This window comes from Rattus norvegicus, chromosome 1 (assembly GCF_036323735.1).
Source record: "Rattus norvegicus strain BN/NHsdMcwi chromosome 1, GRCr8, whole genome shotgun sequence".
NCBI lineage: Eukaryota > Metazoa > Chordata > Mammalia > Rodentia > Muridae > Rattus > Rattus norvegicus.
The window spans coordinates 173,917,602-173,945,250 of record NC_086019.1 but is presented as its reverse complement, the minus strand read 5'-3'; the positions used below and the strand labels follow the sequence as shown (position 1 = coordinate 173,945,250).

General features: G+C 38.3%; 1 protein-coding gene across 13 annotated transcripts in view; it reads left to right on the top strand.

Moving 5' to 3' along the window:
* Positions 1-27,649, top strand: part of Sbf2 (SET binding factor 2) — a 366,952-nt gene that overhangs the window by 209,339 nt on the left and 129,964 nt on the right. For all 13 annotated transcript variants that reach the window (XM_039091527.2, XM_008759798.4, XM_063274831.1 and 10 more), the window contains 7 exon segments: positions 1,338-1,415; positions 2,133-2,246; positions 2,641-2,769; positions 4,823-4,921; positions 11,830-12,034; positions 18,361-18,470; positions 20,030-20,179. In XM_039091527.2, coding sequence (XP_038947455.1) covers positions 1,338-1,415; positions 2,133-2,246; positions 2,641-2,769; positions 4,823-4,921; positions 11,830-12,034; positions 18,361-18,470; positions 20,030-20,179 — 885 coding nt within the window.

Below are 27,649 nucleotides of genomic sequence, written 5' to 3'. Positions count from 1 at the left end.
TATTTATTTATTTATTTATTTATTTATTTATTTATTTCTTCATCCATCTCTTTTTATTTTTTTAAAAAATTTTTATTAGATATATTTCTTTACTTACATTTCAAACATTATTCGCCTTCCAGGTTTCCTGTCCATAAGCCCCTATTCCCTTCCCTCCCCATCCCCCTCCCCCATACAGGTATTCCCCCTATACATCCCCCTTACTGCTCCCCCCACATTCCCCTTCACTGGGGCTCCAACCTTGGCAGGACCAAGGGCTTCCCCTTCCACTGGTGCCCCAACAAGGCTATTCTCTGCTACATATGCAGTTGGAGCCCTGGGTCAGTCCATGTATAGTCTTTAGGTAGTGGTTTAGTCCCTGGAAGCTCTGTTTGGTTGGCATTGTTGTTTTTTATGGGTTTGCAAGGCCCTTCAGCTCTTTCAATACTTCCTCTAATTCCTCCCAAGGGGTTCCTGTTCTCAGTTCAGTGGTTTGCTGCTAGCATTGACCTCTGTATTGGACATGCTCTGGATGTGTCTCTCAGGAGAGATCTATATTTAGTCCCTTTCAGCATGCGTTTTCTAGCTTCATCAATCTTATCTAGTTTTGGTGGCCATATGTATATGGGCCACATGTGGGTCAGGCTCTGAATGGCCGGCCATTCCTTGAGTCGCTGCTCTAAACTTTGCTTCCATATCCCCTCCTATGAATATTTTTCCCTCTTTTAAGAAGGAGTGGGAGTATCTGCATTTTGGTCATCCTTCTTCTTGAGCTTCCTGTGGTCTGTGGATTGCATATTGGGTAATTCAAGCTTTTTGGCTAAATCCACTTATCAATGAGTGCATACCAAGTGTGTTTTTCTGTGATTGAGTAACCTCACTCAGGATGATATTTTCTAGTTCATTCCATTTGCCTATGAATTTCATGAAGTCATTGTTTTTGATAGCTGAGTAGTACTCCACTGTATAGATGTACCACATTTTTTTGAATCCATTCCTCTGTTGAAGGGCATCTGGGTTCTTTCCAGCTTCTGGCTATTATAAATAAGGCTGCTATGAACATAGTGGAGCACGTGTCTTTGTTGTATGTTGGAGCATCTTTTGGGTATATGCCCAGGAGAGGTATAGCTGGGTCCTCAGGTAGTTCAATGTCCAATTTTCTGAGGAACCTCAATCTAATGTTTTATCTTAGAGATCTCTCTGCAACAGTAAATGTGAAACTGTATCAATTGGTTTGTATTTCATGGTGGGAATATAGTTTAATTCATGAACAGATCATTCACTTAATGCCCCAAAGACACTAAGAAGTAGGTCTCATTAATCCTGGATATCTTATATAATAAACTTGTGTACTTTAGATTTTGCACCCGGATTTGGAAGTAGCAGATCATGCCTTCCCTCCTCCACGAACAGCTTTATCCCACTCAAAAATGCTGGTAAGACATTTAATGTTCAAGATTGATACTTTAAAAGAGAATTATACTTTAATTTTAGGTTTGCTGATATAGCTGAGTTAGAAGTCCCTTAAAAGGCTTAGGGCAGTGTACTGGTCTATGAGAGGGCCTTTGATTTTTTTTCTTTAGGAGACAAAAGTAAGGACCGCAAAGAAATCAGAGCCTTAGTTATAGCCTGGAACACTGTCCAGCATAAGAATTTGGATTCTTCTTTTCTTGTAGTGACATGTATCAGATCCAGAGCTTACTCATGCTGTACATGTAATCATATTTCATTCTAATAAGAATAGACTTTTATAATTTGGATAAATGTTGAAAGAATTTCATTTCACTTTAAAAATGTAATCTTTTGAGAGTTTTTCCCTTTTATATTCATAAGTATAATTTTTGCAGATATACAAATAAAGGTTTTGGCATATTTTTTTTTCTCCGACACAGTAAAATAGGAGACTATGCTACTTACTTTTCCTCTGGAAGAAAACTGTGTGCTCTAGAATCCAACTCTGTTCGGTTCAGTAGGAAGAGCAAACCAGTTCCACTCAAGCATAGGTAGACTCTCATGGGACTTGTGCCCACTGCTTGGGGAGGCAAGCCTGGGCAGCATGCCACACTCGCCCACTCAGACTTTCTTCTCTCTGTCTGGTTTACTTAATTTGTTTTTTTATTAAATCACCTGTATGTTTCGTTTTCCATTTTCAGGATAAAGAAGTTCGAGCAGTTTTTCTTAGACTATTTGCACAACTGTTCCAAGGGTACAGGTCATGCCTCCAGCTTATACGGATCCATGCCGAGCCTGTGATACATTTTCACAAAGTAAGGCACAGTGCCAGGTCGTCTGCCAAGTGGACTCATTTAATAGGACCACGCTATAAATCACGTGTATTAAATTAATTTTTGAATGTTCTTAAAGTCTCTGTGTTATGTGACAAATAGAACTGGTATAATATTTTCCTTCAGAATATGTAAGCTTAAAGTTGATTTTTCTCATATTAAAGTATTAATCAAGCATTAGTTAAAAATTAATACTTGATTTTTTTTCCTCTTGTCTTTTATATGGACAAAATCTTTTGAGAGAAATATACTTTGTGACAGTGTTTAGTTATATGTAAAGTCCTTCAACCAATCTTTAATCTTTCTATTTTTATTTTAACCATTTGGCCATTACCCAGTGATAAGTTATCATTTCACATTTTCTTCTTCTTTACAGACAGCTTTCTTGGGGCAGCGTGGTTTGGTTGAGAATGATTTCCTCACTAAAGTACTCAATGGAATGGCATTTGCAGGTTTTGTTTCAGAAAGAGGACCTCCCTATAGAGCCTGTGATCTCTTTGATGAGGTATAGTTCTTATCAATGACTAATAGTTTAAAGGAAAAATTGTTTTTTAACATTTATTCAAATTCTTAAACATTAAGTAAATATTATGTATATCAAGTGTTGATAATTATAATGTTAATTAGAAAAATTAGAAAACTCTAGAATGTTTTAGAAGTACGTAAAAAATTTTTAACAATTAAGATTGAATAGCTTCTTAGATCTTTTTCAAAATTGGATAGTGCTTGTATAAATAAAACTTGTTTTTTCAATACAGTTTTTTAGTGATTGTCAGTCTGCAGCTCAGTGTAACTTAATGCACAGATTTCTGACTCTAAATTGCAGTTAGGTTTAGTCCATCAATGTCATAAAGCCGTAATTTAAATTTATAGCATTTCTTCTAATCAATAATTACTATTTCCTAGCCACCTTAGTAGAAATATTTGAGATATATATGTAGTCTCTATCTTTTTAAGGATTTGTCATCTAAAGGGAGAAATAGACTAGGATACTATTTTACGTTTATTTTGCTCCTTTTTTAAATACATTTTTCATTTATCATTTACTTATATATTCACAGCAGTGCATTATGGGGGATAGGAAAGTAGATATTATTTGTATTTTAGTTTTTGAACCATTACTATATCAGAATCAATAGGTTTTAAAGTTCTTGATATCCACCAAAGAAAGTCAATCCTGGAACCCGAAGGGAGTCCTTGTTACCTTGTTACCCCTGACAGCTTATCCTGTAGGAAGAAGGTCTTTCTCGGAGATGGATCTTTTATTCTTCATAAAGATAGTTAAATACTCACAAGTAAGGAAAGGGAAGTGGAGCTTCTGTTCTGAAGATGAATATCAGCCTCCTCACTTAGTGATGGAGACTAAGCACCTGACTTAGTAACTAGCACATGCAGGTGTGCAGTGTATTACCCTGACTCAGCCATTCTTTATAGTCACTTACTGAGCTACGGGTCCCTAAATAACCGTGTAACTGGCCTTTGATCATACTGACATCTATATCAACCTTTATGTTCCCAATTAAGTTCTCAGTGGTTGATGGCTTATATAGTTAAACTAAGATCCTTGCCAAAGACCTTTTCTAACTCATCTGCTAGTCTCTGAAACTTTATTAATAGCAACGATTGTTTTCTACCCACATTCTCCTTGCTAACCTCTGGCAAGAAAGTCAGGTTGATTGTTTTCAGCATGAGACTTAAATATTTCTCTATCTTCTTTGTTTACTTACATGAGGACATGCTTTTATAGGAAAGTAGCATGGCTACTTGGAAAGATCTGTTTCCTGTACCACAAGGGTTCTACAAAGCTTTTACAGGCAGATCCTACTATGTCCTGCCTTAGGGCACTGTTATCAAATAGGTACCTTAGGAATGAAAAGCGAATCTGCCTTTCTTTGTATGACAGTCTTCTGAATACTGGCACAGAGTGCAAAATCCAAATAGTTCTGCCACCTTTGCTTCATCTTTTCCTGGAAGACACTCTTGTTCCTTTTCCTTTCCACCTGTTTACTCTCCTACATTTCTTTTCATGCCTGTCCTCTTCAGTAAGTATACACTCCCACACAGTTGCCATAGGAAATTGCTTAATAGAGAGACAGAACCCATATATATCACTTGAGAACTAAATGGAGTCTAAAGGTCGTCTTGCTCTTCCGCCTTGATTTAGAAGTGAGGAATCTGAATCCAGCCCATACTGTCCGTAGAGTCCAGTCAGCACATGAATTGTTGTTCCTATTTCTAAGTTAAAGAAACATCTGGAGACTTTCACACCTTCTGAATTTTTCCAAGTAAATAAATTATCATGAGTGAGGCCAGTAAACCTCTGTACTCCATAGATTATTGTTTCCTAAGAGATACTGAGTAGGGGCCACCCTGAAGCCATGGATTTAATATGCCTTTGTCATCCTGGGATAGAGGTAAAACCCAGTACAAATCTAAATAAATTACTTTGAAAATAACGGAGTTTAGATGGCTTTTAACTTGCATATTGTGTGCAAATACCAGTTTTAAAATTCAGCATATTTAGGTATTGATTATTGACATCTGATTCTTTTTCCAAGTTGGTAGCTTTTGAAGTAGAGAGAATTAAAGTTGAAGAAAATAATCCACTGAAGATGATAAAGCACATCAGAGAACTTGCTGAGCAACTCTTCAAAAATGTAAGTATATGTAGTCTGTTATTCTAGCAGTAATACCTATGCTGTGGATAATCAGTCCTAAGATGTCACGCTTGCTTCTGTGTGTCAGAATGTATCACATTTTTTATCAGTCACTGTATCATGAAAATGTCTTAGCCAGATTCTTTCCCCATGAATCTTTTGCCCTCATCATGAGTTTTCTTCTGAGTGCCATGTTTAATAGAGGAAGCTTAGACACACTGGTAATCAGAAGGACCTTAGACAGCACTGAGGATGTGCTCTGCTGCAGCGTGTTGAGGCCTGTCATCTGAGCTCCGTTGTTTTGAATTAATGAGGTAATGTGAAATAAGCTGGAAGAAGGAAAGAAAATCGGTCAGTGAACCATAGAAATCAAAGATGAAAATGCTCTCTGGGCAGAAGATGTGTTGTAAATCAAAAGATCAGGATGAGGTGAACTAACCACCTGAATTCTTAGGCTGGCAGGGAAGCTACATGCTTAAAGAATTGTGGTTTTGTGCTAAATGAGTGCTGACCACTCCTTCTTGTAAAGTTTGTGGTTCCTTTGCTAAGAAACATAAATCAAGTGGGAAATGTGGCACCATCTGAAGAGAAGCAGAGGGAACTTGTTTTAAGGAACTAGAATGAAGAACTTGATATTAGTGCTCTGGCCCCAGTGCATATTGTTTATTCTAGCTACTTGACAAGGCAAACAAGGATTTGACAGTGAGGCATTAGTCACTGCTTTGTCACATTCATTTGAAATTTGAGGACCAGTAAGTTAAAAGCAGAAATATTTAACTATTCCCTTGTTACATATTAGTGAATTATTTTCTTTGCTTGCCTGTAAATGCATGTATGCTTGTCTGAGGATTGAACCAAGCATGCTGTGTATCCACTGTACTTCTGGTGTTTTGAATTTGGCTTCATTTCTTAATACAGTGAATTCCAAGTTTATCCATGGTCACATAGAAAGGGAGATGACACTTTCCACTTGAGTAACATTCCACTTGAATAGATGGCCTAAGTTTTATTTCTCTGTTGACTTGCTGAATAACAATTTTGGCAATAATGAGTATCCTAAACATTTATACAGGTATTTACAAAAAATGTAAATTTTAATCCTCTTAGATAAATACTTAGGACTGAGATACCAGGATATATGGTAACACAACATTTAACTTTGTTTAAAAACTGCTGGTTGTTTTTCTAAGTGTCTATATTTTGTATTCCCACCTGCAGTATATGAGAGTTCCATTTGCCGTCTATCCTAAGCAGCACTCAGTATCATAACTTATGTTTTGTTTCTTTGTGTTTCTTGCAGTCATTCTCAAAAGTGTACAGTAGTGTCTCTTTGTGGCTATTTTAATTTCAGCAGGCAAATAAATGAATATAATGTTACCTAATCATTATATGCAAATGCTGCCTTAATATCTGTGATAAAAGTAATTAGGTAAGAACAGAGACTCTTTATCTGGAATTGTTAAAGTATTGATTCTCAAAACACTCAACCTTCCTTACTCTATCATTATCATATTGGGCAACATCAGAAGACACTTAGTTAGCACAGCTGGAGAGGCTGTGCTATTGTGCTAGTAAATACAGGTCATTGATGCTTCCAAATATTTTACAGTGCATGACAACACCCACATCTTCTCTAAACAAAGAATTGTCAAGTTTAAAATGCCAGTAATATCAAAAATAAGAAGCACATCAAATGCAAATGACACAGTTCATCACATTAGATGAGAAGAGCCTCAACACAAAGTGCATTAAGATTAAGAGAGCAGGATGGATGTCAGCGGTCATTAAAAGGTTAATAAAGTTAGAAAATTGAGACAATTACATTCCATCAGTCTCATCTACTGTCAGGTAGCCCAAGAGTCCAATTATATTGGTTTTCAGTGATTCACATAATAATAATAATGTCTTCAACTACATTTGGGAATATTTCTGTTATTCCCCAGAGTGCTGGGTATGAATAGTGGGTATTAAATAATTTTAAGTATCTGAACCAATCTAGAGTATTTAATAACCTCTAACAAAGAATGCTTGTTTTATTGTTGTTACTAGTGTGGCTGTGGCCTACTTTAGATTTCCAGTAAGTCTTAGGAGTTTTGTTTTGTTTGTGTATTTGACATGTGTGTTTGGCCTTCTTTTCTATAAATCCTAAGCATACTCTCATTTAGTCTGACAAATAATGAAGAAAATTGATGTTGCCTGACCACTGATTTATAGTTGGTAATTTTTTTAAAAATCTGACAAAATCAGTGAGCTTCTCCCTATGTGTACTATATCAGGATTTTGAAAATCATCATCAAAATTTAAAATTTACTCCCAATGAAAGGGCTGAATTTAGCCACACTTTCTCAGGCTGTTCATTCTGGTGGACTTGCACAAAATTGTTTCCGTGTCACTGTGTTTAGTTGTCTGAGTCTTTGGTTGTTACTTTAAATTTACATTCTCTGAACTCAAGTAAGAATTTGTTTGTTGGTTTGGACTGTTAGAAAATAACTGATTTCCTGGTTTCAGCTGTAAAACTAGATTACAGTTTTTAATGAAATCAGGAACATAAGAAGCCAGTCCAGACCAATTCATAGTGAGAAGAGTAGATATTTTTAAGACCTTCTGGAATATAGCAAATCCTAACTTGAGCTTCCTTTTCTTGCTGCTTGTTTCACACAAGTGATATGGGGTTCAAGCAGTTTTGTGACACATAGGTTCGTCTACACTTAACATGCTGCCCATTAGAGGGCAGTAGTGCACAGACACAGCAGCTAGGGAACCAAATAGTATATTTGCATCAGATAAACACGTGTGTCATAAATTACCAAATCTATTCAAGGTCTACATTTCACTATAGAATGTTTCTGCAACGACAGAGAGGCTCACCTTTGAACTTTTAGCATGGGGTTTTCAAAGGCTTATAGACTTGGTTTACAGGTTTTCTGATTTGTTTATAGGAACACTGTTAGTGAGCAACATCATTTCTTTAAGAAGTGATTTATTTTAGGCTTGCTGCTACTTCTACTACAAGTGCAATTGCTATTATTACTAGCATATACATAGTTGGTATTGCAATATTAGAAAGGAAAGGAGTACATTTCATTTTAAACACATGGTATCATACAAAGTATGTAATAATGAGCTATTTTTAAAATAAATGTAATCTAGACTTTTAGAAAATAGTCTGAGATTGATCCTGGGGTGCATGTAAGTATTTGTGTTATGAGAACGTCTCAATAACAACTGGTGATAGCCCTCACGAGACGTCTATGATACTTCAGATGAGGATGAGCAAGTCATCCTGTCCCGTATCATACTACTAATGAAGTACTCAGGCTTGGATGTGAACCCCCGGGCATTCTGAAGTCAGAAACATAAACTAAAAGTACCTTGTACCCTGGATTATCTAAATTTGCTGTTGAATTGTAATGCTACCTGGTTTTATCATGTTTTCATGTCTAATCTTGTTTCTGGGCTGACTATTCAGCTTGTTCATTTAACCCTTGACTAAGAGTCATAAGGTTATATAAGGTTGCATACATCTGGAAACCTTGACTCAGCCATTTTTCTCTCCATTAGTCAGTATAGTACTGGAAAAAAGTACCTGAAACAATTAACTTACAAGGAGGAAAGATTAATATTGACTTTATGGTTCAGAGACTTTAAGGAAAATCTGCTGGACTGATGTTTTGGGTATAGTGACATAGCTCATCATGATGACTGTTCATAGTAAAAGAGGCTGTTCATCTCAGTGTAGCTAAGAAACAGAGACAGGAAGGGGCCAATATCCTCATCAAGGGTGCATACCTTGTGATATAACTTCCTTCCTCTGGACCCTAACTCCTAAGGATTTTAGCACTCCCAGGAGCATCAATGGCTGATGACGAAGCCTAGCATATGGGTCACTGGGGGACTTGTAAGATCCAAGCTGTAGTCTTCTGAACTTCCTTGACTTTTATGTGTTTTTTATTTTCCTGTAAAGATAAACATGCCACATTACAGATTTTGACTAGAAGTGTTGTGTGTAACCTTTATTTTTTCTAAATGACCTTAGCCATTATTTGAACAGCAGGTAATAGAGATGGTAAGGAAAATAAAATGTAACTCAGAGATACTTGCATTATTATAAAACTTTCTACTTTAGTTTTTTTTTTTTATGTTTTAGAAGTTGTTAAAATGAGGCTCTATATGGCTCAGTGGGTAAAGCCATGTAAACCTGACAACCCGAGTTCAAATCCCCAGAGTTCATGTAAAAACAAGACACAGTAGTGTCCAAGTCCATAATTTATTTCAGTGTACTTCAGTGGGGAGGTGGAATGTACAGCTAGGAGAAATGCCAGAAGCTCGCAAGCATGCTAGCCTAACCTACACAGTAGTGAACAAAAGAGACCTGTCTCAAACAAGATATAAAGTGAGGACTAGCACCCAAAATTTTCCTCGGGCCTTCACACATGCTTCACTTGACACATATGAACATATACATGATACACATATACAAAAAATCTTTAAAAGCTGTCATGATAACTATTTACTTCATTTGAAATAAAGTACAGAGAAGGTTTTTTATTGCTATAAAAATTAGTCTAAATAGAAATAATATTTTTAAAGGATTTGGGATTCAAGGTCCATAGGAATTACCTCTCTGCTCTAGAAAAACTATGTCCACTGTATTTTAGAAAACATAATATTTTGAGAATATGGATAGAAGTCATGCCTAGTGATGAAAGCAAAGAAGTGAATCCTAGGGACCACGGAGGCTGATGTCTGTGTATTCCGGGCAGAAACACAAGCCTGATTATCTATCTATCTTAGGTGAGTTATTTGTCAAGCATCACACATTGAGCAGTACAAGACCCAAAATCAGTGTTTTGACACACCAGACTGTCTCATTTCCATTTTGTTCCAAGAAATGCTGTGTCCTCTGCCCAAATCCACCTTTTTCTTTTTCTGGATCTCAGCCATATAACCAGAAAGAATTTGGGGGGAATAGTTCTAATAGATGGTGACAGTTGACCATTTTTAACTGACAAGAACATGTTATAGGATACTAATGAGTTTAGTCTACAGCATGAATAGCATAGGTTCAGTGGAAATAAGGAATTTTCTGGTGGCAGAAGGATAATAAATGCTAGAAGTGGTCTAAGAAAGGTTGTAAAGCAGCCTTCCCTAGAGAACTTTATAGAATACCTGAGTTCCACTCTGCTCAGCATTTGAAATAGAATCCTCCTTAAATTGATGCTAGATAACGTTTCATACAGGCCCTAAGAGTATTTAAAAATATTAGCTGATGGGGTTATGGGGATAGCTCAGCGGAAGCATAAAGTCCTGCGTTCAATCTCCTGCCCCAGAAACTTTAAATTAACTATATTATTATAATGTTGATAGAGTGCAGTGGAAAGTATTTTAGTGCCTTCTACATGTTTACATATTTTTCCTGCAATAGGTATATAGAATAAGACAAATGAAACAAAAGCAGCAAAAATAAAAAAATACTAACTTTTTAATATGGGTCTGGAGAGATGGCCCAACAGGTTTAATTCTCAGCACCAACATCAGACAATTCATTACCACCTAGAACCACAGCTCCAGGATAATCAATGCCCTTCTCTGGCCTCTACAGGCAGATTTATACAAGTGTGCATATGCACACAGAAACACACATGCATATTTCTAAAGAAAAATAAAATGGTTTAAAATTTTTAACTAGAAAATACCTTTTAAACCAAGCAAAATGTCTACTTCTGTGGTGTTTCATTTCAGAGAAACAAGGCTGGACAATAATAATTTATAGTATGTAAAAGGGTTTAATATATTAAAGAGAAAAATATAAAGAAAATAAGGGATGTATTAAGGGAGGCAATATAATTTTGCCAAAGTGTCCATAAAAGATGTCTATTAGAACTGCAAATTCGGAGGAAGCAAAGAAGCATTTCAGACCAAGGGAACAGCTGTGCCAAAGCCATGAGGCAAGGACAGGAAAACCTGCGAGCCTCAGATCAAATACATGTAGTTGAATAAAAAGGCTAGAACTTGTAGTCTCCTTAATAACTTTGGCTTTTACTCTGGTGAAGGGTCTTCTTGAATGAATAAGGTTGTGTGGTGGTTATTCATGTTTTAATGATATCGCTGACTTACTGTTGAGAGATGGAAAGGGGCAGAATCAGGGAGACCAGTAGTTCTGAATAGTCTGAGAGCTGTTAGCTTAAACTAAAAGGAGATATAGGCAGATTAGAAATGTACTCTCGACAGTAAAATCCACAAGGTTGATAGAAAAATGTATAATTGTATGTTAGAAAGAGGGATTAGAGATGACCAATCCTACCACAGGAAGGACCGGAAAAATATATATTCAGTGATCAAGACTGAGTAAAATAGATTTCTAAATAGACTTCATTGTTATTTTAAATCTTAGTGGAAATACTTTGTTGTACATAGTTAAATAGAGGACTGTAGAATTGGATTGAACAATCAGGTTAAGAATATTGAATCATCGATGTCTTTATAATAAAGGGCTAAGAGACTGGAAGTGTTCTCCAAAGGATTTTAGTGTCAGTCGAATAGAGGTCCAATGATTGAGCATTGGAGTATTCACATAATTAAGAGGTGAGGAGATGCAACCAGATGTAAAATCAAAGCATGATGTGCCTATGATTGAAGAAGACAGCCAACTGTCTCACATGCTGCTGTGAAAGAGCTTGGAGAAAGAGTCTGGCGTTCTGTATTCAGCTAACCCAGTTTAGCGTCAAGTTCGTTAGCCTTTGCCTTTCCAGCTTGGCAATGCAAGCAACAGACATAGGACCCATATGAATGTATAATCACTCACCTGTCTGACTTCAGTGTATCCCTGTGCTCTTTTATTCTTCCTATTTTAACAGTCATGTTAAATATGCTAACTTAGATCATTTTTCTTCTGTCTGATGTTACAGGAGAATCCAAACCCTCATATGGCATTCCAGAAAGTTCCACGTCCAACAGAAGGATCCCACTTGAGAGTTCATATTCTTCCTTTCCCAAAAATTAATGAAGCCCGAGTTCAAGAACTAATACAGGAAAATCTTGCTAAGAACCAGAATGCAACTCCTGCTACACGAACAGAAAAGAAATGCATAGTGCCAGCAGGGCCACCTGTTGGTATGTATGTGTGTGTGTGTGTGTGTGTGTGTGTGTGTGTGTGTGTGTGTGTGTGTGTGTGTGTGTGTGTGTGTACATGCATCCATGTGTGTGTGTGAGTGTGTATGTGTGTGTGCGCATGTGTACATGCATCCGTGTATGTGTGCATGTGTGTGTGTGTGTGTGTGTGAGTGTGTGTGTGTGTGTGTGTTTGCTCATTTTAAAAATGTACCTTTTATGAGATGGGAAGTGACATATTTCTATAATCCCAGCACTTGGGAGGCTAAAGCAGGAAGACTGACCTAAGCTCTAGGCCAGACTGAGCTACCTAGGGAATATATTAAGTATTATCAACAGAAACTACTTCATCCATCCTTCCTCCCATAAAAAGTGGTAATTATCTAAGCACTGGCACTGTAAAATCTGCTTCATTCTTGTAACAGTTTGTTGAGCTTGAAGCAGTTTTTTGTAGTTCGCATACTGAAAGTCCTACGAGTATCCAGTGCAGCAACTTTCCAATGACTTAGTTTACTGTGTCATCACCACTGTTTAGTTAAGAACATTTTCTTATTATGTATAAGTACACTGTAGATGTCTTCAGATACACCAGAAGAGGGCATCGGATCTCTTTACAGATGGTTGTGAGCCACCATGTGGTTGCTGGGAATTGAACTCAGGACCTCTGGAAGAGCAGTCAGTGCTCTTAACCGCTGAGCCATCTCTCTAGCCCCTTAAGAACATTTTCTTTTTTTTTTTTTTTTTTCTTTTTTTTTTTGGTTCTTTTTTTCGGCGCTGGGGACCGAACCCAGGGCCTTGCGCTTCCTAGGTAAGCGCTCTACCACTGAGCTAAATCCCCAGCCCCAAGAACATTTTCTTAAGCCATTGTTCTTTTGTTTCTGTTACCAGTTATTTCCTACTTCCTTCTGTCCAGGTTGGAGAGAAATCTACTTCCTGTCTTCATGGGTTTGCCTATCATGAGCATTTGTATAAATGTGTGCCTTTGTGAGGGGCTTATTCATTTAGCATGTTTTCAAAATTTTTACAGTAGCATGTGTCAGTATGCCATTGTTTTTTGTGGGTGAATAATGTTCAACAGTGAGGAGAAATGTATGTGCATTTGACCTTTTCAAAAATATTCATAAGGAGATGGAAATTTGAGTTGGTTTTGCTTTGGGAGTTTTAGTAATAATGTTGCTGAGAACACTGATATGCAACCTTTTTATGGATATGTTTCCATTTCTATTGAACACATTCCCAAGAACACTGTGTTTTAAGGAGCTGGCACTCTTTTCCTTAGCAGGTGCCCTACATTATACTCTACAGCAGTGACACACAAGGGTGTGACACCTCCCAGCACCACAATGCTAAGCACTCTTTGTCCCCTTGTATGCAGCTTCTGTTAATGTCTATAATGCTGCTTACGGTGGCGTACACCAACGTCTCAGCAGCCGGAGTAAAGTCCTGTCTTCAAATAAATTTTTAAAAGAGTGTCTTTGTCCAGTTTTAATTTGAGATGTTTGTTATTGAATTATTATAATTTTTAAGTTTTCAAGTGATTCCCTTACCAGATATCCAAATTTATTTATTTGTTTGTTTGTTTGCTTGTTTGTTTGTTTGTTTTCACACTCCAGATTTTATTCCCCTCTGGGTCTATACCCCAAGAGTTCCACAACCCATACCTCCTCCCGCCCCCTCACTTCCTCCTTCCCCCGATCTCCACAAGGATGTCCCCACCCCACCAGACCTCTAAACTTCATGGGACCTCCAGTCTCTTGAGGGTTAGGCTCATCTTCTCTGACTGAACCCAGACCCAGCAGTCCTCTGCTGTGTATGTGTTGGGGGCTCATCTCAGCTGATGTATGCTGTCTGGTTGGTGATCCAGTGTCTAGGAGATCTCAGGGGTCCAGGCTAATTGAGAGTGCTGGTCCTCCTACAGGGTCGCCCTCCTCCTCAGCTTCCTTCAGCTTTTCCCTAATTCAGCCAGAGGGGTCAGCAGCTTCTGTGCATTGGTTGGGTGCACAGATCTGCATCCTACTCTTTCAGCTGCTTGTTGGGTTTTTTGGAGAGTAGTCATGGTAGGTCCCTTTTTGTGAACTTCTCATAGCGTCAGGAATGGTGTCAAGTCTTGGAGCCGCCACCCCTTGAGCTGGGGAACCCACTTTGGGCCTGTTGCTGGACCTTCTTTTCCTCAGGCTCTTCTCCATTTCCATCCCTGCATTTCTTTCAGACAGGAAGAATTATGGGTCAGAGCTTTGGCTGTGGGATAGCAACCCTACCCCTCACTTGATGCCCTGTCTTTCTGCTGGAGGTGGATTCAATTCCCTCTCCACTCTGTAGGGCTTTTCATCTAGGGTCCCCACTTTAAGTCCTGAGAGTCTCTCATTTCCCAGGTCTCTGATACATTCTAGAGGGTCCTCCCATCTTCCTTCCTCGTGAGGTCACCTGTTTCCATTTTCTGCTGGCCTTCAGGGCTTCAGTTCTTTTCCCCCACCCAATACCAGATCATGTTCCCCTTTCCCCCAGACCCCCATCCGCTTTCCCTCCCCTATCCCTCCTTCCCTCCCTACTTGTGGTTGCTTTCTTCTTCCTCCCAAGTGGAACGGAGGCGTCCTCTCTTAGGCCCTTAAGCTTGTTGCCCTTTTTGAGTTCTGTGTACTGTATCTTGGTGTCTTATTCGGGGTTTCTATTCCTACACAAAACGTCATGACCAAGAAGCAGGTTGGGGAAGAAAGGGTTTATTCAGCTTACATTTCATCACCACAGGAAGTCAGGACTGGAGATCACACAGGGCAGGAAACAGGAACTGATGCAGAGGCCATGGAGGGATGTTCCTTACTGACTTGCTTCCCCTGGCTTGCTCTGCTTGCTCTCTTATAGAACCCACAATGGTACCACCCACAATGTACTGGGTCTTCCCACCTTGATCACTAGTTGATAAAATGCCTTACAGCTGGGTCTCATGGTGGCATTTCTTCAACTGAGGCTGCTTTCTCTGTGATAACTCCATTTTGTGTCAAGTTGACACACAAAACTAGCCAGTACACTTGGGTATTCTGTATTTTGTTTTTTGTTTTGGGTTTTTTGGGTTTGTTTTTGTTTTGTTTTGGTTTGGTTTGGTTTTGGCTAATATCTACTTATTAGTGAGAACATACCGTGCATGTCATTTTGGGTCTGATTTACCTCACTTAGAATGACATTTTCTAGTTCCATCCATTTGCCTGCAAAACCCAGGATGTCCTCGTTCTTAATAGCTGAGTAGTACTCCATTGTGTAAATGAACCACATTTTCTGCATCCATTCTTCTGTTCTGGGACATCTCCGTTGTTTCTAGCATCTGGCTATCACATATATAAGGCTGCTATGAACATAATGGAACATGTGCCCTGTGACATGGTGGGGCATCCTTGATGTATATTACCAAAAGTGGTCTTTCTGGGTCTTTAGGTAGGTCTATTTCCAATTTTCTGAGGAACCTCCAGATTGATTTCCAGAGTGGTTGTACCAGTTTGCAATCCCACAGCAATGGAGGAGTGTTCCTCTTTCTCCACATCATTGCCAACATGTGTTGTCACCTGAGTATTTGATCTTAGCCATTCTGACTGGTGTGAGGTGAAATCTCAGGGTCGTTTTGATTTGCATTTCTCTGACCACTAAGGACTTTGAACATTTCTTTAGGTGCCTCTCAGCCATTCGAGATTTCTCCATTGTGAATTCTCAGTTTGATTGATTTGCTCTTTCCATGTCTTTGAAGAATTGTGTTGGGATTTTGACGGGGATTGCATTGAATCTGTAGATTGCCTTTGGTAGGATGAACATTTTTACTATGTTCATTCTGCCAATCCATGAGCATGAGAGATCTCTCCATTTTCTAAGATCTTCTTCTATTTCTTTCTTGAGAGACTTAAAGTTCTTATCATAAAGATCTTTTACTTGTTTGGTTAGAGTTACCCTAAGATATTTTATGTTATCCGTGGCTATTGTGAAAATAATATGTTCCCTAATTTCTTTCTCAGCCTGTTTATCATTTGTATAAAGGAAGGCTACTGATTTGAGTTAATTTTATATCTGCCTACTTTGCTGATGTTTTTTATCAGCTGGAGAAGTTCTCAGGTAGAATTTTTGGGGTGACTTACGTATCCTATCATGTATCTCCAAATAGTGATACCTTTAATTCTTCTTTGCCAATTTGTATCCCCTTGATCTCTTTTTGTTGTCTTATTGTTCTAGCTAGACTTTGGGTACTATATTGAATAGTACTGTCTTTTTTCCTTTTTTCTAAGTTTAAATTTTCTTTATTATTTATTCCCAGTGCCTCTACCACAGTTTACTGGGCAATATACCTGATTGTAATGAAAACAAAAAGCTCCAACAGACAAGAGACCTCAGGAATGTACATCTAATTGACACTACATTGTATCAACCAATAGCTGCACATCTGCAAACTGTGGCTCTGACAATCCTGAACAAGAAGGGTTCCCTGTTTAAGCTCAAGTAATTTTTCTCAGGATAGATAATTGGGGTTTTTTTGTGGTAATTTTTTTTATAGTTTCCCTAATGTATTTGGAACAGCTGTCTCAACGTAACCTGCAGCTTTCCTGACAATGCCTCCCTCTCTCGCCTGCTGAGGACTTAGCCCTCCCTTTTCTGCTGTTTTAAAACCTCTTCCTACCACACCTATCACTTCTACCACCAGACCCACAGCCACTGCTCTGGGTACCTCAGCCACTTCCACCAAACTGCCCCCCGCCCCCGTCATAATTGGATTTGGTTCATAATTTGATTGCTCTTACTCATTATAATTTCAAAGTTCCCACTAGCACCACAGTTACCTACACCAACATTTTCTCCTTCATTGTAACCATCATCTCCTTCTCCTCTACCACCAAGTCCACCACCTACCATCTCAACCACCATAGCCTCCTCCTCCACCAGTTACCTCCCTACCTCCAAAGTTCTCTTCATGACCCATAAAATTGTCAAATTTACCTCCATGATGTCTCTGTGATTCAGCCAGTTGTATCTCTTGTTTAGAATTTTGCCCATTAATACTGTGACTTTTCTGAACAATTTTATCTCATCATCTTCATCAAAAGTTACAAATTCAAATCCTCTTTTTTCCACTCGGTCTGTCTTCCATAACCTCTATGGTTTCAATCTTGCCATATTTCTCAAAAAAGAAAGATTCTTCTTTGAATTGTGTTCTGTATCTTCTTTTAACCACCAATTCTTTTCTTTGCTGTTAAATGGGTACCCGGCTTTACAGAATCCTCTCTAGCAACAGCTCTCTTTGGTTCCACCACAACCCCATCAACCTTGTGTAGCTGAGCACACATTGTAGCATCCACCTTTTCAACACAAGAGTAGGTACAAATCCAAAGCCCTTGGAATGTTTTGTTTGGGGATCTCTGATTACTGCATACTGTAAGAGTGTCTCATTCCTCACAAGGTGCTTTTAATCCATCATCTGTAGTTTGAAAGCTCAGACCGCCAATAAAAGGCTTCCTCAACTTCTCTGGTTCCTTTGGATCATGGCCCTCTATTTTGAGACTTCATCTCTTCCAGCTCAAGTTCAATATGAGACCAAGAGAAAGAAGCAGATCTATGGACTGTCTGTCTGTTTCTTTTTCTTTTAATTATTCATTTTACATCCTGACCACAGTTTCCCCACCCTTCTCCCCTCCTAGTCCCTGCCCCTGTCCCCATTCACTCCTCCAGAAAAGGGGAGGTCTCCCTTGAATATCAGCCAGCCTTGGCATATCAAGTTGCAGTAAGACTAGGTACATCGTTGAGGCTAGACAAGGCAGCAGTTAGGGAAAAGAGTGCCAAAGGCAGGCAGCGTAGTCAGAGACAGCCACCCCAGCCCCTGCTGTTAGGAGTCCTACATGAAGACAAAGCTTACAACTGTTGCATAGATGCAGAGGGCCTGGGTCAGTCCCCTGCCTGCTCTCTGGAGGTTCATGGACTGTCGGTCTTTAGTGATACTTGTCTCTTCTTCCCTAGTAGTTGAGGGAGATATGTTAAAGACTCATGATAGTGGAGCTATTTCCTGTTTTAGCTCTAGTTTAGCATTTTGGGTGTCTCTTGAAGTTGATTTCTTAGATATGTATATATTATATGTTATACTAGTAATTTATTTCTTCATTATTATAAAATTTAAACTAAATTGTAGCCTCCAAAGGGAAAATTTAATTACTTTAAAACTATTAGCGTGACCAATATATAGTATTTTTTCTTTGTTGCATGGCATTTGTTAATTTACTTTTTCCAAGGATTTGAAAGATTAGCCTAGTTGGTACATAATGTATGCAGTTTTAATTTATTTGTGTTCTCTTTATATTCCTCCATAGTTTCAATAATGGATAAAGTGATAACAGTTTTTAACAGTGCACAGAGACTGGAAGTTGTTAGAAACTGCATCTCATTCATATTTGAAAATAAAACTTTGGAGACTGAGAAGGTAATAAAACATTTTTCCTATTATTTTCCTTTTAGGGTTACATTTTGAAGTTATCAAGTGATCTCTTTTCTAATTCAATTTTGCCTCTTTAAGTATTTTTTTTTTCCTTTTCTTTTTTTCGGAGCTGGGGACCGAACCCAGGGCCTTGGGCTTGCTAGGCAAGCGCTCTACCACTGAGCTAAATCCCCAACCCCCTCTTTAAGTATTTTAACGATTTAAATGAATAGTGTTTAAAATTTAAGACTAGTTCAAATGTATGCCTACAAGAGAAATTCGGTAGTCATTTTTTTTTTTACAAGTTTTTGTTACAAAGATTTCATATTACCATTTGTGTGTGTGTGTGTGTGTGTGTGTGTGTGTGTGTGTGTGTGTGTGTGTGTGTGTGTGTTGGTGTTAGCAGGGGCCATGGCACCAGAATCCCCCAAAAGCAGAAGTTATACTGTGAAGAGTCACTTGATGTGGGTGGCTGCTGGGAACTGAACTTACATATTCTGAAAAAGTAGTACATGTCTCTCCAGCCACTTTCTCTCCAATATAAAAGCTTGGCTCTTTAAAACTTTTTTCACTTACTTTATTTTATATATAATTTCAGTTTTTGCAAGGAATCTAATTAACTTGTATAGTGAATACTAGAAACTGATACTAAATGTAAATGTGTCCTTGGGTTTTCTTGCCTTCTTCAGTGGACCATGCTGAACATGACATAGCATTTTCTTGGTGACTCATGGTCAGTTCTCAACATCTGCTACAAGGGGTTGGTAAATATGTACAGTTGCTTGCTGCCTTCTCTATGACCACCTTATTGTCCCTCACGTTTTCGTGCTGAGGGTTCCGTTGGTTGGTTACCGCCTCCAGCTTCTGCATGCTGTTTACTTCTTGTTTTGGTTTGTTTTGGTCTGGGGGTTTTGGAGACAATGTCCCACTGTGTAGTAGTCTACATTGATGCTGTGTTACTGATCCTCCTGCCTCAGCCCCTCTGAATATAGGTAGGTGTATGCCACCATACCAGGCTTTGCACGATGTTTTTATACCTGCTTCTAATGTTGTGCCCTATTGTCTGATAATTTTCCTTAACTTCTTATTTGTACTTTTTTCTATACTTTTAGGTTTTTCAAATTAAATAAGCTTTTTATTACAAAATGCAAATGAACAGGTTTATATAGTAAATTAGGGAGCCATTTCTGAATGTTCTTACAATGAAAGCAATGCTCTCATTAAAGATAACATCTAAATATGTCTAAATGTCTATAGCTTTGAGTCACGATCTAAGCAGCAGCCTATTTGGTCATTAAAGTTCTGTCAAGTCCAGGGAGGGAGGAGTCAATTTAATGCTTTCTCAGTTTGCATTACAAGCTACTTGTACTTGTTCTTCTTGCTGTCCTATAAACGAACATATAATTACAAATCTGCTTTACAGTTGGTCTTAGTAGTGAATCACCCATTCCCTCAGAATTCAATTCTAGTGACTTTGTTAAATACTTGACAGGATGTATTTGCATTTTCAGTGTGGTTGCTTGAAGGTACTTTTGGAATTCACTTGGAATTCTCTTCTTCTTCAGACTCTTCCCGCTGCCTTGAGGGCCCTTAAAGGAAAAGCAGCAAGACAGTGTCTCACTGATGAACTGGGTTTGCATGTTCAGCAGAACCGGGCAATATTGGACCATCAACAGTTTGACTACATAATAAGGATGATGAATTGTACTCTGCAGGTAATCTTGAGTGACTTTGGATTATTCCCCTTTTGCAAACACCTTTTTTTCCCCAAGAGATATATTAGCTACTGTAATATCAATGTCTTGAGACTGCGATAGCCTAAGAAGAGCTGAGATCTGTTGAGTCACTTGCTCGCTAGCTAATGGAAATCCTCACTTTGTTCTTTCCTTGTTTTCTATTGACAAGTACTATGATACTATACTCATTTTGTAATATGAGCAATATCAAAAGGCTTAGAGTCATATATTACCAAATTCTCTAGTTACATCTGTTAGTGTATTATTTTTTTGACTATTTCATTGGGTTCTTATACCTACCACCCTTCTAACTTTTTATTCCACTGTAATCCCTCCCAAACCCTCAACACTAGGTAGGAAAGAAAGAAGGTTAGAGGGTAAAGGGAGCATACACCTCTTTGGACTACTTCCTAGTAATTAGGGATGTTGAATCCCTTGAGGAAAGTCCAATGTTCATCTTCAGACTATCTCCAATTTCTCCTCATCAATTCAGAGTAACAACCTGGAGCAGCAGCTTCTGCAGGCCCTCTCTGGGCTCTCCCATGTACACCTTCTCCAGCATCCCCAGAATTAAACTAACTGCAGCTGACAGGAATCATGCCCCTGGTAGTGCGTGAAGCAAGTCATAACACCTGCTGTGAAGCAGCCGTTTATCCCACACCTGGGATAAAAAAAATTTACAAAACATAACTGGTTTTTTTAAGAAATCAAAATTCTCTCTGCATATGTCACTCCCTTGTTAGTTTTTAGATGATATTGAAGCAGAGAGCAATTAATGATGAACAATCCAATGATGAATGAATGAATTATAAGAAACAGTTTCCTATAGGCTTCAGAATAAATATATGATCTTACAGAAATAACATTCCCGAACTGAGAACAGGAGCCCCTTGGGGGAAATTAGAGGAAGGATTGAAAGAGTTGGAGGAGCTTGCAACCCCATAAATCAACAGTGCCAACCAACCAGAGCTTCCAGGGACTAAACCACTACTGAAAGACTGTACATGGACTGACCCAGGGCTCCAACTGCATAGGTAGCAGAATAGCCTTGTTGGGGCACCAGGGGAAGGGGAAGCCCTTGGTCCTGCCAAGGTTGGACCCCCAGTGCAGGGGAATTTGGGGGGAGCAATAAGGGGGATGTATAAGGGGAATACCTGTATGGGGGAGGGAGAGGGGAAGGAATGGGAGCTTATGGACAGTAAACCAGGAAGGGGAATAACGTTTGAAATGTAAGTAAAGAAATATATCTAATAAAGAAAAGAAAAGAAAAGAAAAAGCGTCCTACAAAATAATGAAAACCCAAATTAGAAGAAACAATTTTGGCCTCTTTTTGGTTGCCATCCTGTTCTCTTTAAATATTGAGGATTATTGGAATCTTTAAAATGTATCAAAAGTATGGCATAGTAGAAACAAAAGCTACAGGATAGAATTGCTAATAAAATTTGTAGATGAAAGAAGCCTAAATAAATGCAAACAGTATGTGATAGTAGTTCTCAAAATAATCTCTAGAGGTGATATAATTCCTGCCAAAATCCAAGTAGAAGATTAAAAAAAAAAAAAAATCCTCCTTGTAATTCCCAATTTTGTCCTAATAAGAACAAGAAAAAGAATAAGTCATGGAGACTTTGTCAGCTCTCAGATAATTAAATAATACAGCATTGGCACAGTTATAATCCAATTGACCAATAGAACAGAATAAATAGCCCAAATCGATACACACTTATATTAAAATGTACTTTATGGCAAAATGACATTTTAGAACAGTGGCAAAATTATGATCAATTTAGTAAGTAATAGTGGGACCTGTAGATGACCACAAACTTATAATATGCCATCAACAGAGGCCAGACATAATAGTACACAGCTTTAGTCCCAGCACTTTGGAGATAGAATCAGATGAATCTCTATGAATTTGAATTCTAGGACAGCTAGACATAGCGAAACCCTGTTTGGAAAACAATGAAAATGAAAAAAAATTAAAAAAAAAAAAAGACTACATGTGGCTTAGGGCAAGATTTGCCAAAAGCAATCTACAGATTCAATGCAATCCCCATCAAAATTCCAACTCAATTCTTTATAGAGATACAAAGAGCAATTTGCAAATTCATTTGGAATAACAAAAAACTCAGGATAGCAAAAACTATACTCAACAATAAAAGAACTTCTGGGGGAATCACCATCCCTGACCTCAAGCAGTATTATAGAGCAATAGTGATAAAAAGTGTATGGTATTGGTACAGAGACAGGCAGATAGACCAGTGGAATAGAATTGAAGACCCAGAAATGAACCCACACACCTATGGTCACTTGATCTTGGACAAAGGAGCTAAAACCATCCAATGGAAGAAAGACAGCATTTTCAACAAATGGTGCTGGTTCAACTGGAGGGCAGGATGTAGAAGAATGCAGATTGATCCATTCTTATCACCCTGTACAAAGCTTAAGTCCAAGTGGATCAAGGACCTTCACATCAAACCAGATACACTCAAACTAATAGAAGAAAAAGTGGGGAAGAATCTCGAACACATGGGCACTGGGGAAAATTTCCTGAACAAAACACCAATGGCTTATGCTCTAAGATCAAGAATCGACAAATGGGACCTCATATAACTGCAAAGCTTCTGTAAGGCAAAGGACACTGTCATTAGGACAAAATGGCAACTAACAGATTGGGAAAAGACCTTTACCAATCCTACATCTGATAGAGGGCTAAAACCCTCTAAATATACAAAGAACTCAAGAAGTTAGACTCCAGAGAGTCAAATAACCCTATTAAAAAATGGAGTACAGAGTCAAACAAAACATTCTCACCTGAGGATTATCGAATGGCTGAGAAACACCTAAAGAAATGTTCAACATCCTTAGTCATCAGGGAAATGCAAATCAAAACAACCCTGAGATTCCACCCCACACCAGTCAGGAATAGCCATTCCACTTCCTGTGCCCCTTTAATCCTTGAACCATACGTATAGTTTGTATTTTTGCTTTCTCTTTTTGCAAAATGCTCTCTTCATAACAGTGAACCACAGGACAGAGTCTATATTAGGCTGTTTTGAGATTTCTTTTGCCGATGCAGTTAATCCTACTCTCTTCACCTTAGCCTCAGGCAGACTCTTTGGACAAAAACAAAAACCAGCCACATTCATCACCAAAATATCACAAGAACAATGTCTAGGCACTATACTAAAGTGTTTTGCCTCTGAAATCTTTTGAGCCAGGCCCCCAGAGTTAACACCCTCAGCACTGCAGTCTTCCATGTTCTTAATAGTATGATCTGTTAAGCTCCACTTAAAGCATTTTTGCTGCTTTCCTAATCCAAAATCCTAAAATCCACTCTTTTCCAAACAAAAGCAGGTCAGGCTCATCACAGCAATACCCCAGTCCCTGGTACCAATTTTAGGTAGGTTTTCCAAGGCTGTGAAGAGACACCAGGACCAAGGGAACTCTTACAAAGCAAAACCTTTAATTAAGCTGGCTTATAGTTTCAAAGATTTAGTCCATTATCATGGTGGGAAGCATGGCAGTGTGCAGGCCAGGCATGGTGCTGGAGGAGCCGAGTTGTACATCTTGATTCCCTGGCAGCAGGGAGAGACATTGGATGTACCTTCAGCAGATATATGACTGTAAGTCCCACCTCCTTAGTGACTTACTTCCTCCAACAAGGCCACTCCTGTTATATAATAAGGCCACAGCTCCTAAGAGTGTGTCAGTCCCTATGGACTAAACGTTTAAACACATGAGTCTGTAGAGGCCATGTCTATTCACACCACCACAGTCCTGTGTTCATCATGCTCCTACCAGTGTTTGCCATCATATAAGCATCATTTCTGGTTATAATTGGCCTACATGTACTGTCCTTCTTTGAATAGTCCTTTACTACAATTTGGAGTTTAATCGTGTTTTTTCTTTTTGAAACAGCATGCATAAAGTGGTTGAATATGACATTCACAGTACCCTTTACAAAAGCATAGAATTCAAAGCAGGCCAAACATCTGTGTTGATATTTTAAGAAAGAAACAATAACTAAATGAACTAAATTTTAGTTAGTGATTCAAACATTTAGTAATCTTTCTTTTCATGACCTAGAAATTAGTCTCTTTTTTGCCCTCAAGGGAAAACCAAAGGGAACAAGAGTACTGCCAACAACTACTTTGTTTATCAGGTTCTTTAAAAGCCAAGACAAATTTTTCACAGCACTGTTTTATACAGGGTATAATTACTTTCTGCATAACATCTCATTTCAAAAGATGGATCATATTTTTCAAAAAAAAAAGCTACAAAAAATCATGACTTGAACCTCTATTTAATTTTTTTATTATGTCTAGAACCTAGCTACTGTAAAACCTATTGTGTTTTAACAATAAATTTTTATTTGAAAACCTAGTGAAATCTCTACTTCTCTCATTATATTAAACTTCATTCTATGAGGAACCCACTCATCAAAACAGAGAAAGACCTGAGAAAATTCTAAATAAACATAGATCATAATTTTGATACACAGTTCTGCTTATGAAGTAGAGATTTCTGAATATATTTTCCCTATACTCTTAAGAAAAAGAACAAGTAGAACAAACCAAACACTAAACATCAGAAAGTTTTAAAGTCTCTTTTTTTAAAGACTTGTTTTCATGTTCACTAGTGTTTTGCGCACATGTATGTCTGTGTGAGGGTGCCAACTTCCCCGGAACTGGAGTCACAGACAGTGAGCTGCCATATGGATACTGAAAATTGAACCCATGTCCTCTGGAAGAGGTCCTCTTAACCACTACGCCATCTCTCCAGCCCCTGCATCAGCACACTTCGTGACCACACTTATATATTGGTCTCTTTAAGCCTTGGAGAGCTGGTTAAAGCTGGAAATCTTATGAAATAGAAACACTGAATATTAGAGGTGATCCCCACCTAGGAGCATGCTTACCCTCTGCCTTCAGGAGGAACAGTCATACATCCTTAAAATACACACACACACACACACACACACACACACACACACACAATGTTTAAATAGTCAGGATTCCCCAAATCATGTTCAATAAAAAATAAACTCACAGTTTTAAACTGTTCCAGTATCATTGACATGATCCAGTATGAATTAATTTCAGCATAAACCGTTGACAAATTTAGACCTCCCCTTAAGACTATGTTTACTCTTCTAACATACGTATATAATAATAGTTGAGCTACAAAGTAAAACATGGAATATAAAAACAATAACAAGAAACTAACAAGAGTTACTAAGTAAGTTTAAATTGTATAATCATTTAATAAAGACAAGGGATGTGGAAGAATTAGTGTTTTTAAGATGCTAGTTATCACTCTGTAAATGAACTATATACTAAATGCAGTTAGCAAACTGATTCTTAAATTTCTGTGGAAGTACTACAGACTTAGGATGGCACCCTCAATAAACAAACAAAATCAGAGAATTTAAAAACATCAGCGAAGGTTGATCCTGATCTGTTGACACAAAACATCAATCACTAGGTCAGTGAGAAAGAACAATCAGAAGTAGACCCATTTATGTCACTTTCCACAAAAGCATTGAAAATGGTGCAATAAAGAGATGAAGGGTTTCATTTCTTTATAAATAGTATTGGAACAACTACATATCAGGATGAATAGTAATTATACATCAGAAAATGAGGATTAATTTGAGGTAGAGCATTGACATAAAATATAGAGATATGAAATTTTGATTGGTTGCTTGATATTATTCTTTTACATAAATTCTTTTTAAAATTAGCCACCTGACTTCAAACTCACAATATTTCTGATTATGTGTATACCACTGCATGTACCTCAGAAAGGAAGAGGTGTTGGGAGCAGGATAAAAGCTCCATAGGGCAACTCAAGCAAAATCAGCCATGCGTGGTGGTATACATCTATAAGCTCAACACTTGGGAGCTGGAAGCAAAGGGATCAAAAATCAAGGTTATCTATGACTGCTATAGTTTTATGTCAGCTTGACACAAACTAAAGTCTAGATAGCGACCCTTTTGGAGGCTAAACAACCCTTCCGCAGGAGGGTTGTAAATATCAGATTTAAACATTATAATCATAACAGTAATAGTAGCAAAATTACAGTTATGAAATAGAAACAAAAATAATTTTATGGTTGGTGTCACCACAACATGATGAAATATATTAAAGGGTGACAGAATTAGGAAGGTTGAAAACCACTGAGGTAGGGCATTTTCTTAATTATTCATTGATGGGGAGAGCCCAGCCCACTGGGAGTGGTGCTGTCTCTGGGCTAGTGCTCCTGGATTCTATAAGAAGGCAGGCTGAGCAAGCCATGAGGAACAAGCCAGTAAGCAGCATCCCTCCATAGCCCTGCATCAGCTTCTGCCTCCAGGTTCTTGCTCTGTTTGAGTTCCTGTCCTGGCTTCCTTTGATGATGCACAGCAAAGGGAAAGTGTAAGCTAAATTGACACTTTTCTCCCCAAGTTGTTTTTGGTCATGTTGTTTTATCACAGCAATAGTAGCCCTAACTAAGACAGATAGTTTGAGGCCAGCCTGAGCTAAATGAAGTTCTGTATCCAAAGTTTCTTGCTCCACTCTCCACACCCTTTGGTTGTGGAGTAAACAACACATTTCATCATAGAAAATGTAATTTCTCAAATGTTTTCCTCTCATTGGAAAACACCCCTGTCAACCCAAATAGTCAAAGATGGAAATCCAAGATAGCATAGAAAATGTACTTATGTCCGCAAAGGTAGCCATGTGGAGACAGGCTGCAGCATGCGGCCATCGTGCAGCATTACCAAGACAGACTGAACCACTGTTTCTGTGAGAGACCATCAAGAGACACTATAACACTTATCATTTCACTTTTGTGGACCAGCGTAGTCCTGTGCTGTACTGGGTCGTGTTGGATGTTGAGATAGGCTTTCCCACAGAGTGTGAGTTTGCCTTAAGTTGACAAATCTCTGCCAAGTGCTGGGATTGTTAATAGCTGTCTGACTGAATTCCTTTACCTCTCTTTTCATTCTCCCTTTAGTTCTAGCTGCCCTTTCTATGCCTTTGGCCTCTACTGTCTTCACTTTCCACTAGTACTTTATCTCTGTCCCTCCAATACTGATTGCTCTTCTTAACTGTTATGCTTATCTTTGTTAATTCTTACCCTTAGCAACTGACATTTTAGTGCACACTGTAGTATTCTTATTCCTCTACTCCCTGAAGAGTACTGGAGTTGAAGGGCTGATTGTTGCTAGTTAGTTATTCCTGTGTTGTCACCTTGGGCCCATCAATCACCTGCGTTTGCTTCTGAGTTACTAGTCTACTCTCAGAGTTGTACTGGAGAGTGAGTATAATGTCCTGAGCCTGTGGAACAAAGGCTCATTTACTGAGCTACAGGTAAAGAAAATGGATGGTTCTTTTAAAAATCTAACCATATACCAAATCCCACATGTGCAGGTTTCAGTGCACAAAACACAAGAAATTTTATTT